Source organism: Manduca sexta, chromosome 18 (assembly GCF_014839805.1).
Source record: "Manduca sexta isolate Smith_Timp_Sample1 chromosome 18, JHU_Msex_v1.0, whole genome shotgun sequence".
NCBI lineage: Eukaryota > Metazoa > Arthropoda > Insecta > Lepidoptera > Sphingidae > Manduca > Manduca sexta.
Window position 1 is genome coordinate 11,109,982 of NC_051132.1, and position 14,891 is coordinate 11,124,872.

The following is a 14,891-nucleotide window of genomic DNA, read 5'->3' on the forward strand; positions in this document are numbered from 1 at the left end:
TTTTTTTATATTATTATTTTCTCCCGACGTTTCGAAGACTTTGCAGCCTTCATGGTCACGGGGGGGGACTGAGGTGTTGTTCATCCGTAAAGTCAAAGTTACAATATCTACCTACATTTTTCAAATATACAACTTTTTAAAATTTTATCTGTTGACGGTCCGATCTACGCAGAATGAGCTCACAGTGTCTTGAGGTCTGGCAGCCGGTCTTTTGGGATCCGATTTAATTAAATGTAGAACAGGATCCCAGGCTTGTGCAAGCTTCCAACCATCTTCCCTATTGAAATTTGGGTGTTTTTAATTTCAATAGCCTCGCGAATCATCCTAGGCAGGAATCGGTGTTCTTTGGCAAGGATTTGTGGCTTGTCTAATCGCAAATAATGATTGGAGCCTCCTTCAGAATGTTCAGCGACTGCAGACTTCGTAGAGCGTCGGTGTTTCAGAGAGCACGAGGAATCTGTGACGAGAAACACCTGGCCGCTGAGCTACAACATGTCAAGCAAGTACTGCGAGACAACAAGCTCCAAATTCCACGCCGCCGTCACAGAGACCGAGTGAAACCAGCCACAGTTGAACGTGTTCCGGTTGTACTACCATATGTGAGAGGAGTCACCGACAAGATTGGCTACATCCTGAAGCGTGCTTCAATAAAAACCTATTTCAAGCCGCCTAAGAAGATTAGTCAATTTTTACCACCTGTCAAGTGCCATATACCTCTGCAAGAACCGGGTGTATACAAGATAGACTGCAACTGTGGCCTCTCTTATATAGGACAAACAAAAGAAATATAGGGACCCGCGTAAAAGAACATATAGCTGACGTGAAACACCGACGCTCTACGAAGTCTGCAGTCGCTGAACATTCTGAAGGAGGCTCCAATCATTATTTGCGATTAGACAAGCCACAAATCCTTGCCAAAGAACACCGATTCCTGCCTAGGATGATTCGCGAGGCTATTGAAATTAAAAACACCCAAATTTCAATAGGGAAGATGGTTGGAAGCTTGCACAAGCCTGGGATCCTGTTCTACATTTAATTAAATCGGATCCCAAAAGACCGGCTGCCAGACCTCAAGACACTGTGAGCTCATTCTGCGTAGATCGGACCGTCAACAGATAAAATTTTAAAAAGTTGTATATTTGAAAAATGTAGGTAGATATTGTAACTTTGACTTTACGGATGAACAACACCTCAGTCCCCCCCGTGACCATGAAGGCTGCAAAGTCTTCGAAACGTCGGGAGAAAATAATAATATAAAAAAAACCGCGATAAAATCCGTTTAAATAGTTTTTAGTTTTTATTTCAATGTCTAACATTCGCGTAAACATAAGAAATCATTATTCCTACTAAGTCTTTCCATGTATAAATGTTTCAAGCAATTGAAAGAATTTTGAGTCATGATGCTCAAATTAGAAGTTGTTTACATTTAAAAAATCGTTTTGATAGAAATTTCATTCCAGATCCTGCAAGATATGATGGTAGAGATAGACTACGATGCTGACGGTACAGTTTCTCTCGACGAATGGAAGAGAGGAGGGTATGAATACATATTCTGTATAGTAATGTCACTATTTCAAAAAAATATGTTACCAACGCAAATTGATGGTCTTCAATAAGATTAACAGTGACAGCAGAGGTTTGATTATAATGGTATTGCCGATGTTCGTGAAGGATTGTGATTGCTTAACAACTGACGAACATTTTTAGCATTTAAACTATAAGATACATTTTTTTCCATTTAGTATAATAGAAAGTTAAATTTTTCCAATACTTCCTAGAGCATTAAAAAGCCTCTGTACAAAAATTTCAAACATTCTTTCAGTATGACCACAATCCCACTGCTTGTCCTGCTGGGTTTAGACACAAATGTAAAAGAAGACGGTGAACACGCGTGGAGACTGAAACACTTCAGCAGACCAGCCTACTGCAATCTATGCCTGAATATGCTTGTGGGATTGGGAAAGAAAGGACTTTGTTGTATATGTAAGCTGTAAAGATGTTAATTCAACAATAAACCTAGTAGCTTAAGAAAGAGTAATTCGCATCCTCTAGGTTATAGTGTTAGTTTCCTATTTCTTGTAAAACTTTTACCCTTTTAGAAGCAAATTTTAGAGTTGAAAATATCAATAAATTGTATTTTTATAATACTTATTTGCGCGTTTATAGATCAAATAACATTATAGGTAGATATTCTTAACAATTGTCAAAAACATTTCCTGTTTAAATGAGCCAGCATTTTAATGGCCTTACCAATAAGATTGTTTCAAGGCAATAAAAATAAAATTTGGTATTGCAGTCTGCAAGTTCACAGTGCACGAACGTTGCGTGCAGCGCGCGCCGGCGTCGTGTATCGCCACCTACTCCAAGTCGAAACGCGCTTCTGCTGCGCTCGCGCATCACTGGGTTGAAGGTAATGTCTATACTATTGTTTGTGAATTTGTGTTTTAGAGACGTATTTATTCTCGATTAGTTACATCTCCAAAAGAAGCAAATATTATACTAAATAAAAAATAATATAATAGAAACAAACTATGACATTATTTACCCCCGAGTTCCTTGGCTCTGTTTATTAATCATGTTGGACATTTCTTAGGTAACTGCCACGGTAAATGCGCAAGGTGTCGAAAGAAAATCAAAGGATACAACGGCATCACTGGACTGCACTGTCGATGGTGCCACATAACTGTGAGTTGTTTCTTCTTGTTTCATAACATGCCTATAAAAGCACGACAAACATATTATACAGAAAATTATTATGGAATGTAAATTTTCAAGATGACAATATTATAAACGATATTAGCGAATTAATTTTGTTTATGTACTTTAGTACTTAAATATATCTTCATGTAACGTAAAGTTTTACCAAATATTCTCATATTGTAAATAGTAATAAATAACTCAGACTTCACCTACAACCCTGCATCGTTGTAGCACACGTTGTCATCGCCATGATGTTGGTTGCAGCTCCACAACAGGTGCGTGGGCAGCGCGGGCGGCGCGTGCACGCTCGGGCGCCACGCGCGCCACATCCTGCCGCCCACCGCCATCCGACCGCTCGTGCTGGACCGCCAGCGGTCACTGCCGCACCGGCCTAATGCTGACCAGGTACATTTGGTTGGCCTAATTATAATACTTACTTCATCATCTTTGTTACGCCTTCCGTTACGTCGTTTTGGAACGGTTGATAGATCTTTAAAGGAGACAAAGAAGATTATTGTTACGCAGTACTTATATCTTCAATATATTACGTTAAAAATCTTCATCCAGAATTCCATGTCATTAAATATATTTTTTTCTTGTAAACTAATGTTATTTTACTCGTTACAGCAATTAAATTACTAACATAAGAAATTTAAATTTAATTATACCCTAAAACGAATGTCAAAGCAATATACTAAAAGATTCTATTTTCCTTCAGCAAACTCTACCCACCTCGATATCACTGCCAATATCAATATCCGCATCATCTGAAGATAAGAAGGAGGTCCGAAAAGAACCGCGCGCGCCTCCAATATCCTTCCAAATCACCCCACCTGACGGGAGCTGCCCGTTGTTAGTATTCATCAATCCCAAGAGTGGGGGGCGGCAGGGTTCCAGAGTGCTGAGGAAGTTACAGTATATCCTTAATCCGAGGCAGGTCCATGATATTACTAAAGGAGGACCTATGCAGGGTGAGTGATGATGCTATTTGTTTTTATTATTTGGACAATTTTTCTATTGATAACTTCCAAAGACTATGTACATACAGTTTCAACAATTTTGATAGTTGAGTTCATTTTCGCCTAAATTTCTAGGTCTCCAGATGTTCAAGGACGTGAGAGACTACAGGGTGATCTGCTGTGGCGGCGATGGGACTGTTGGCTGGGTGCTTGAGACCATGGGTAAATGCAAAACTTTTTGCAAAGATTTGTCGACAACTTGATCTAGAAATTGGGGATTACAAATTAGTTTAGTATTTTTGAAATACAAGATTGTGATTACATGCCCCTGTTAAGGTATTCAAATTGTCTTTTTGTCTGGTGAGATTTTGCCCGTCGCGTCATAGGCTTGACCTTTTGATATGGAAGGAAAATGAAGTTGACAAACTCAGTACGTCAACTAGTTTCTTTTTCTATCACTTTGAGGATACAAACATAATATTGTTTAATGTTTTTAAGATAAATGATAATACATCCAGTTGAAAATAGTCTTAAATTTCATAAAATTTTATAAATTGCAGATAAGGTTCAAATGGAGACGCAGCCCGCCGTGGGAGTGATACCGCTCGGTACTGGCAACGACTTGGCGAGGTGTCTGCGTTGGGGTGGCGGGTAACCTAGATATTATAAAACGATTTTTATGAAATGATGTTTTTAAGAAACTACAATAATATTGCTGACTAATAAATTTAACAATTATATTGCTGTATCGTCATTGAATCTTTCAAAGACTTAAATATTTCCTGCTATTCTAAATATTTGGCACTTAAATTATTGAAGTATAATTCCTGTAGATTAGGGACCTTATAAGTAAACTAACAGAATAATTGTAAATACGTTTGACTTTGAGACCCACAGAAAACCATAACGCAACAGTGGCAAATGATGAAATTGTCCGAAAGGGAACTCGACACTATAATATATAAGTACTAATAAATTACATAAATGCGGACTATATGTCGTTTTATATATACATATAGAAATAGATTTTTTATAAATTCCGAAAGGAAAACCAGCAGGAATCAGATGATATTGATCCTTCGCCACTGTAACGCAATAAATATCCTCAACAGATACGAAGGCGAATCCATCCATAAGATTCTGGACAAGATAGCTCGCGCCAGCACCGTCATGATGGATCGATGGCAGATCCACGTCGAAAATTCTACAACCGAGGTACACATTATCACTATCCAGTAGCTCAATATAGCTAAAACAAAGTTAGCTTTCACGTCTTTATTATTTTTTTCCACATTTACTACGCAGGTATTATTGACTAAACAGATTAATATTCGCTTTCAGTATTCGGAACGTTTTTTTCTACCTTTGCTAACTTTTTAATTGTATTTTTAATGATTCCAGTGCGACCAACTACAGATGCCAGATTCAGCACCGCACCCCACCACAGTACCATACAATATCATTAACAACTACTTCTCTGTTGGCGTTGTAAGTACATCTATTTTGTTTTTCAATATTACAATTAATATTAGTCTATTAAAACATTCAGAGAAAACGTCCGAAAAATAAATTATAAAATTTTTTTATAGTTCGAAAACTGTTAATAAGAAAATGGGGTTAAAAAGCAAGCCTTGAAAAAAAATATCAGTTACTTGAATTTTTTTTCTTCGTTCAGGGCAAAGTGATCCCTCTGCACTTAGTGGTAAGTTTAGTGGGGTCAAATAGAATGTTGAGTAGCGAAGGAATGATTACCCCTCGACAGTCGACACAATTATGCTGGCTTGTTGGAACCGAATATACACAGGCTGATCCCGGAACGCTACACACTTTCGTGTGCCACTTTGGTAGGGTTAAATTAAAAATTAAATTTAGGATCAAAAATCTCAAGAGCCTCAGAGTAAACAGAGTACCAAAGCCTGAAATGCAAAGGCAATATTATAATAATAGCCAAATATTATTCCATTTACAGGATGCAGCGATCTGTGTTAAGTTTCACACGGAACGAGAGAGAAATCCGGACAAATTCAGCTCACGCATGAAGAATAAGCTGTGGTATTTCGAATTCGCTACCTCAGAGCAGTTTGCAGCCAGTTGCAAGAATTTGCATGAACATATTGACCTTGTGGTGCGTATATTGCTAACATAAATCATATTATAAAACGTTACGTCATTTCATAAGTCTGTAGTAGATTTTAATGGTTTTGTAGAAAATATTTGTTGGAACTCCAATCTGTATTTGTTCTGTTTTTCCTCTCTGAAATGCTCGAATAATTACAAACATACTGCAGTAATCAGTCGCTTAAAAATTTTATAGCTTTTTTGGCACTAAAACTTCAAATATTTCTAATAAGCTATTTATTTCAGTGCGACGGTGCATCTTTAGAACTGAACAAGGGTCCAGCGTTGCAAGGTGTTGCGCTGCTTAATATTCCATACGCTCACGGCGGCTCCAACCTGTGGGGCTCTAGTGGTGCTCACAGGCGAGGAAGATTTCCTGATGCACAACAAGGTATAATCAAATTTCTAACCTAACCTAACCTAACCTAACCTTTTAAATATTCACATATTTGTTAGCAATCTAAATTTTTTAATGTTTACTATATTTGTATTTGTATAATTTTTATTAGCGGTATATTTATAGTTACAGTTACATATTTCCTATTTATTTAATTAAACCAGATTAAAATACAATCGATTTCTTAGTCAACGAATCTAAATTTTAAAATTGTTTTAGTTATATGTACTTACTTTAATAACTTTAGGTATGCATACTTTCAGATATTGGAGACAAATTAATTGAAGTAATTGGTTTGGAAAATTGCCTCCACATGGGACAAGTGAGAACAGGTACATATTTTATCAATTAATTGGGAAGTTCGTAGGGAAATTAATCATAACAGGCAACGAAATTAATCAAAACATATTTCTTTAAACTTTAAAGTATAACAAAATAATTAATTTTATGAAAGTAATGAACCATTTTAATAAGTACAATAATTAGTCTACGTTTATTATGTAGGTAATCGAGTATTTATTTTTATTTGTTTATAGAGAATAATCGCGAGAACTGCTGAACGAATCCACAAAATATTTCACGGTCCCAATTTGCAATTTATTACCTTTATTTCGGAGTATAGCGAAAAGCTGGCATAAAATGCACTTGTTTTATTTTATCAGTAATACACGGTATATTTTTAGGTCTTCGCGCATCCGGCAGACGGCTGGCGCAGTGCAGTTCCATAACCATAACCACAAAACGAACATTTCCCATGCAGATTGACGGGGAGCCGTGGATGCAGCCGCCTTGCAAGGTACCATTATTTTGCTGTCTCATGTCTCTGGTCAAATAAAGTTAATTCAGAAGATGCAGCTTATTTACTACGAAATATATTTTTATTTAAATTATGGTGATGCTATATTTTGTATCTTCCCGGATAGTGAACATAGTGGTAGGTGTTAAAATATTGAACTCGCTTGTTGAAATCTAAATTTAATTTTATATTCAGTTTTATATTTAGAATATACTGCACTTATGGTCCAGCCAATTGTTTATTGTTATGTATTTAATATGTTCATACTGTGACAGCCTGTAATTAAAACAGCACTGCAGCAATTACTCACGGAATTGTTAAAAAAAACTATGTAGTGTATGTTTTGTTGGCTGCTCAAATAAATAAATAAAATAAAACCCGTCATAGCGGCGCGCGTAAGTGTGTCGCGTGCCGGGATCAGCCTGTGTATATCCGGTTCCAACAGGCCAGCATAATTCTGTCGATTGCCGTGGGAAAATCATCTCTCGTCAGTCAACATTCTATTGAACCCCACTCCATTTACCATCAGATGCAGCAGGTTGTAACTTTCTCGTGCATGTAAAAAAATAATAATAATAATGATACGAGTAAACCCCCCAATCATAGATGCGGCTGCCATAAACAGAAGCAACACCCGAATTTCAAATAACAAAGCTCTTATCATAACCCTGCCCTCGTCATACATAGATGTTGTCTCGTAATATGGTAGAATTTCTAGTTAATGCGAGATGATTTATTATTTTCAGATAACTATAACACATAAGAATCAAGTTCCGATGTTGATGGGACCAGCCCCCGAGAAGGGAAGAGGATTTTTCAAACTTTTCTCACATTGCTAACAACCCTATTTCTCTTATTATGTTATTTGATTGTATTCGAATATCACTACTATACTGTTTATTAATTATTATTTTTTTCATGGAATGTAATATAAAGTGGAATTTAAATTTCGAATTTCATTAAAATATTAACTGCGAATACAAAGTGTTACACACAAATACGAATGCACTTAGAATTTTTTTTTTGATAACTGCTTCTATCAATTTAATTTTATTTAAATATTTTCTATCGTAATACTTAAGTAATTATTGATTTTTTATTTACTTTATCTATGGATGATCTCATCAGCCATTTTTAATATTTCTGCGCTAATTAATGTTGGTAGTAAATTTCGAATCTTTAAAAACTTTTTAGTTTTCTTATAAATATAGCTTAAGCGCTTGCAACCCGAACGTCCAATTTGCTAACATAATTTAAATTACAGTATTAAAAGATTTTGAAGCGTTTTTGTAAATTAGCTAATTAAGGTGAAAATTATGAAAATCCTTTAGATCTGATTTTATATTAGGTGAATTGTGTTTTGAGAAGGAACAAGCAAATATCACTGCGTATTATAAAAATATTACCCACCTTTTTTGTAAAAAAATATATATACAGTATGAAAGATGTTATTCAATTTTGATGGTTGCAGTCAAAATATCATCGCTCAATGAAACCTAAAAATATTCTAAATAACAAAACGAAACAGTTCACTCGCAAATAAAATATTGAAAAGTATTCAAATATGGAATCGACGCGGTAAATATTGGTGACCCACGAAAATCTTACGCGGTAATTTATCATTGTTAATTATAATATTTGTCCCAAGACTCTCAATACTAAATGAGTAGTGCGGTTTGGACATTGGACCCAGTTATAGAGCTATTAAGAAAATATATATACTCATATAATAGGTAATTCTTGTAACTATTATTATTTAATATTTGGTAAATATAGTTTGGTCCCAAGATAATATCAAAGGTAAATGTATTAAACTCCATAGAGTACCCACATGTCTGTCACCAAGACCGACCCAAATTTATGTGTAGGTAAAGAGGTGTAATGGTTTTAAACCCAACTCATAATTTATCTCAAATTATCTTTAATATTATAATTGTAATTCTAGAAACATAATTAGTTGTTGTATATGTGTTAATACGTGAAGACATTAAAGTATTTATTTTTAAGGCTGAATATTATAGCTGGATGAATTCAAATCTGTTGCCATGGAGTATGATGTTCTTTATTTATAAATATCGTAATATTGTAGAAGCCAAATCCAAGTAAGTCAAGATTCAAGACAGAGGTTTTTTATAGGAGATCCCTAGCAGGATATTATTTGTTTTTAATCAATATTGAAGAGCTTAGTCTTACGACTGATTCTCTATAAGGGTATTGCGTTCTGGCTGATATTTTTGATGACCAGGACGCCTATGGAATTCTTTGACCAGATCAACCAATATATTTATAACTTTTCTATATTCGTATACCATACAATTGGCAATACTGTCTAATTCCAGTTCCATTTCTTTTAAAATTAGTACTTGAATTTAGTAAATTATTTATTGCTTGATTTTGGTTTCTATAAACTAAAAACAAGTAGATTATATAATCAAATTCGTGCCAAGATGTAAAAATTGATACGTCCCGTAAATCCTACGCCAGTTTAGTTCATTTTTCTATTTATTTGTAAATATTTTTATATAGGATTTTTAATATATGCATTTATATGAACGAATATAGAATTTATATTAGTAGTTACTGAAGCGCAACACGAAAACTAAGCTAGTGACATATTATTATGTGGCACACGATCGGATATGTCATTTTCAATTAAATTTAAATTATGAAAAAAGGTCTTATTTTATTTAATATTGCAGATAGCAGATACTACGAAAATCTAAATGGCCCATGATAAAAAATATTATTAATTTCGACCGAACGCCGATATATATCGGGCCTTTATTATTAAGACAAACATTATTTGCTTCATAGTCCTAAATTAATATATTATACATCTTTAAAATTCTCTTTGTATATTTTTTTTCACTTATTGAGCGTAATTCTCACAATATAATAGATCCTATTTTAAATTCACATTATAATCTTAGATATCAATGTAAATACATTATTTAAATTTTATATGTAGCACTACAAAACGATTGGACATTCTTATTCTTATCAATTTATACGGTTAAAATTATTTGTTATCGATATATACCTAATAATTTAAATAATTATACGAATATCACAATATCGTTTTACATATTTAATTATTAAAAGCTATGATACTGTTTTGTCGCAACGTTCGCTTACGTACGTATCTGTACGGATCTGTACGACTTGCCATATATTGTCACATGCGAGTGCACACGTGTTGCTCAGTACAACTTCTATTAGCATCATTCTGTTTTGTTCGGAATGTCAATCGTTTTGTAAAATATATATGTTAATCTGTCCGTGTATGTGTTGGTGCTTTAATATTCTAGCGTTTAACAAATATGTGTTTGTTTATTGGATATTGTTGTGGTGATGGTGTTACTGAGAATACTACGTTGATGCCATTGAATTTATTAATAATTATTAAATCAAATTTTTAACCTGTCCTTCTTCTGTCCTGTCCTGTCTGTCTACTTCTTTAACCAATAATTATTAATTTTAAATTCTTACCAATAATCAGAGCAATTATCAAATTAACAAAAAAAAACTTGTTATAAACGACTTGCTTTGAGAATCCAAATTCCTATTTAAACGCTTAAAGCTACAAGCATTTTTAAAATAGTCTAATCTTTACATCTATCTATCTGTTCTATCTGACTATCGTTTCTGTTCTTTTTCTTTTTAAACTTCGCTAGGTGTGATTTCTGTAGTCATACAGTTTGAAAGCCGTGTAGAGCAACCATGTACTAACAAATATTTGATGTTAATACATTAATATACCTGCTGATATAGTTGGACTCTACACTGGCCATTAGTAAATTTATCACTCTCCCTAATGGCCTCAACGTAGTCCAATAGAGTTGTTGAACTATTCGTTGTACTGTTTATAATGTAATGCTGATTATGTGTTAGATTGCAGTACCGTGCTCTGTTGTAGTGTCTGGACTATGGGGTGCGATGTCTCTTATATCTACATTTTGTCAGCAGGCTACATTGCAATACACGTTAGGGCAACATTATCTATCATCACTTGTGACTTCTTTACTTCTTGTTATAGTTCTAAAAGTTGATTACATGCTTATAGAGTGTATACAGGGTGTAATTTTTCACCTAATACTATGATATTTACAGTGATTATGCTCCACATAAGTTTTGTTAAGATTTGTTTTGGTTACAAAACATAGTTTAACTGTCTACGATAATTTAGATTCAATATAAGGATATCGCATCTCCAAGGTCTCTGACAATGGGTATACGCACCGTATCCGTAACAATAGATAGAAATAATGAAAATTATCGAATTATAATATCGGATTAAATAAGTAAAAGCTTATTGCATAGTTCAAATATACCTTAATTATAGTTTGAATTAGAGATTTTTAGTCTGATTTCATTCATTTTAGTTTGTATTTAGTGGATAGTATAATTTATTATTCAGTTATCTGTAGTAATCTGCCTTTAAATATTTTAATGTTTTTGTTTAACAATGGTTCTCGTCTTGGGTACGAATAAATTTTAATATCTCCTAAGAAAAATTGCCTAAGTATATGTCAAGTCTATCATAATCAGGGTATGTATGTGAAAGTGTTTTGAAATAAAACATATTTAAAACTTGCTAAAATTTAATTTGTAATTTTTTAATAAAATTTTGAACACAGTAACATTTTAATTGCAATAAAATCGGACAGAATAGTACAAATTACCTTGATTCGTAAAGGCAGATTACTACGGAGTTTTCAATATCCTGACCAGGATTTATTAACTTAAGTAATGTTTTAAGACTTTAAAATTAATCTTATTTTATAAAATTCTGGTCGGTTTTAAAACAAATGTGAGATCAACGACGAATACGAGTAAATGGTTTCAGAAGTGACAAAAAATAGACTACATTAGTACTTTAAAAAAGAGTCATTTTTAGGTTTTCATATTATGTACACTATATACTGCCAATCATCAACGGCTTTAAAATATTATTGACGGCTTCAATTCTGAACGGCTTCGAAGTCGTTGATCTTAGATATGTTGAGAAGATATTACTGTAGATTTTTAATTTAGCTTATTAAATGTCGGAAAGTACTGTTAAATAGATTTCTTGTTGATAAGTTTATTTTATTTAATGTTAATATGTGAATATGTGGACATCGCGATGAAACAAATAAAAAATCTGTGCCAGCTTTAATAGTGTAAGGGATATAAATTATTATTATATATTGTTGTAAACGAATATATGTGCATTTGAAAATGATTTGACATTTTTATTAAAAATGATAGCTTAAACTATAATCGTTCAGCAATGTAACATTAATATTTAGCAACTTTTGAATACTTTTATACTTTAGCAGTTTTTGCTCGCCACTTTGCCCGCGTGATTGAGTTTTCCGGAAAAAAAAGTCCCGCTATATATTGTCACCGTATAGAACAGAACAAACAAACAAATTCTTCATCTTTATATAATAGTATAGAAGTATAAATATGTGCTGTGAATTATGAAACCGTAGGTAAATATGTATGCTTTTCTATAGATAAGTAGTTAGCGTCATCATGAAATCATATAACTTTGAAATATCATGAAGAATACACATAACTGATAAGTGGGTAGATAAATATTTACTTACAATTCTGACTAAATCTAAAAATAAATTAATGATTACGAGTCTGAAGAATTGCATTCTATGCTGACAGTGAGCGCTATATACCATCTGTCCCTTATTTTGGTTGTTGACAAAAAAAATATATTTATGCAGTCAATCAAAAGTTCAAGGAACTCTAAATAGGTGCGAACTATCGGAAGCAATGTTTAGAAGGCATTCGTAGCAGACTATTAAACGTGTTATTGTATGTTAATTGCAGCTAAATACCACAAATTATCTCAGAGCTATAATCATGTTATTACACAGCATCTATTATATTGGCCTCTACATTCCGTTATGGCTGTTGGTAATTATGTTCTTAGAACATATATTTTTTCATTGATTTATATTTTATTGCACTAATATCCAAAATTACCTACTATATGACATTTAAAGGGTTTACGTCATCTAATTTAGTTTTGTACTTGAAAAATTTTGATGACCATTGAAAAATAAAATGTCTTGATTAGCCAGATATTTTATTGTAGTAAAGTTAAAAATGTTAAAGATGCGTTTTACATTCCATGACCTTTATTTTGCATGACTGTCTTGACGTAGTTGTATTAAGGAACGACGGTAGTGCTGAGGTCTCGGGTTCGTCTCCGGGTCGGGCAGTGATATTAAGTTTTTATTAGTATCAGCCTGGAGTCTGGAATTTGTGCTCGATTCGGCGATAGGATTACCCCCTATCACATCATGAAACGAATACACAAAGCTAATAGTGGTTGCAGCAGTTGTGCCTCCGCCGTAATTCGTGCATAAAAGGCATGAGTGTGTGAGTCAAACAATATACACTAAGTCTTAGGTACCTACTTAACTCGAAAAAAGTCCCAAATACACCTAATAATTATAATTAACATAAAAATATAAATTTGCATGCTGTGGTCTCCTATAATTAATTGAAGGAGCACGTCACATTTTTAATTTGTAATTATGCTACAACATTGTTTCTATTATATGTCGTGTATTGTTCGTTGGAGGTCCTTAAATAAATAAAAACCATATCAATAAATTTGATAATACCTGCGCATATGTTACATTCCGTGTATTTCTCTTTATGCCTACAACCGCTCGAGCTCTTAAACTAGAATAGTTTAAATCCTTTCATATATAAAGGTATTCCATTGTGCTCTAATAACTAGGGCGTTGGCATGTTACATCAATTCACAAAAACTAACAATAGACATAAAAAATAGTAATGCAAATGTAGGCGCCTATAATTTGCTGATGCATTATGATTAATACAATAACAAATTATTGTATCTTTAAACTCGATAACGTTCAGATACAAATGTTTTTTTTTTTGTTATTTTTATTCGGATTGTTCATATTCTACTCCAATGTGGGGTCGACGCAATACGCCTTTTTACGCATTTTTTTATTGCTTTGAATTACGAGACGAGTTTTCCGTTCGCCTGATGGTAAGCGGCACTATCGCCCATTTACAGCAGAAATACCATCTAACACCTTGAATTACAAAGTCTTGTTTGGTATTCCACTGCGCTCGCCAATCTGAAACATGAGATGTTTAGTCTTATTATCTCCAGTAGGTCTCTCTCTCTCTGTAGTCGGTCCCTCATGACTGAGGATCGTGGTCATCACTGGATGTATCGCATTTAGAGCGGATTATTTGTCTCCACCGGTGTCTGTTCATTGCATCTTCAACTAGTTTATGGAACTCCAGTAGGTAGACTGGCTACAATTTCTTTTAAACCGGAACACAACAGTGACTACACACTGCTGCTTGGCGGCAGACATAGACATTGCGGCGGCCTCTAACATATGAGAGTCCTACCACAAATATGCATGCTGCAAAAACAACTTGACTTCAGTTTTAATGAGATGCCTGTCTGATCTCAAACTCATACATTTTTATACTTTTAATAATGTTTACTAATGACTGGTTTGTGACATTCTTTTTCACATTCAAGATTTTTTTTCACAGATTTTATATTTAACGACATTTATTATAGTTTAAATAATTATTGAAATGTTTATTTGGAAGGCCCTTGCTTATAACGACGCAAAGCTAGCAAAAAAGAAATAACAAGAATAACAATTATAGAGTTTCGCCAAATGAATTAACGATGTGTTTTGTAAACTAATTTCATTGCAAAAACAATAAATTATCTGACTTATCAGGTCGAATATAAGTTTCAACTTTGCAGTTATCACACTAGAAACAACTAGAAATTGTCATAATCTAAATGTTTCTTCAGATCGGAGAAGAGGATATCGGTCTTGTGTTCAGTATTGACAACTTGCAACATAGCTCCCAAAGTTGCCTAGTGATAGAAACAAACAAAACTGTT

At 33.7% G+C, this 14,891-nt stretch overlaps 1 protein-coding gene across 1 annotated transcript in view; it reads left to right on the forward strand.

Annotated features, from left to right (window-relative positions):
- LOC115441588 (diacylglycerol kinase 1) overlaps positions 1–12,194 on the forward strand; it is a 75,141-nt gene extending 62,947 nt beyond the window's left edge. The window contains exons 10-24 of the mRNA XM_030166435.2: positions 1,461–1,537; positions 1,823–1,983; positions 2,297–2,410; positions 2,594–2,685; positions 2,965–3,105; positions 3,419–3,671; positions 3,795–3,881; positions 4,220–4,310; positions 4,772–4,874; positions 5,061–5,147; positions 5,629–5,784; positions 6,024–6,168; positions 6,438–6,506; positions 6,858–6,970; positions 7,717–12,194. Of these exons, the coding sequence (XP_030022295.1) occupies positions 1,461–1,537; positions 1,823–1,983; positions 2,297–2,410; positions 2,594–2,685; positions 2,965–3,105; positions 3,419–3,671; positions 3,795–3,881; positions 4,220–4,310; positions 4,772–4,874; positions 5,061–5,147; positions 5,629–5,784; positions 6,024–6,168; positions 6,438–6,506; positions 6,858–6,970; positions 7,717–7,809 (1,782 nt within the window). The 3' untranslated portion in view covers positions 7,810–12,194. The remainder of the gene's footprint in view (positions 1–1,460; positions 1,538–1,822; positions 1,984–2,296; positions 2,411–2,593; positions 2,686–2,964; positions 3,106–3,418; positions 3,672–3,794; positions 3,882–4,219; positions 4,311–4,771; positions 4,875–5,060; positions 5,148–5,628; positions 5,785–6,023; positions 6,169–6,437; positions 6,507–6,857; positions 6,971–7,716) is intronic.
- Positions 12,195–14,891: the final 2,697 nt, after the last annotated feature.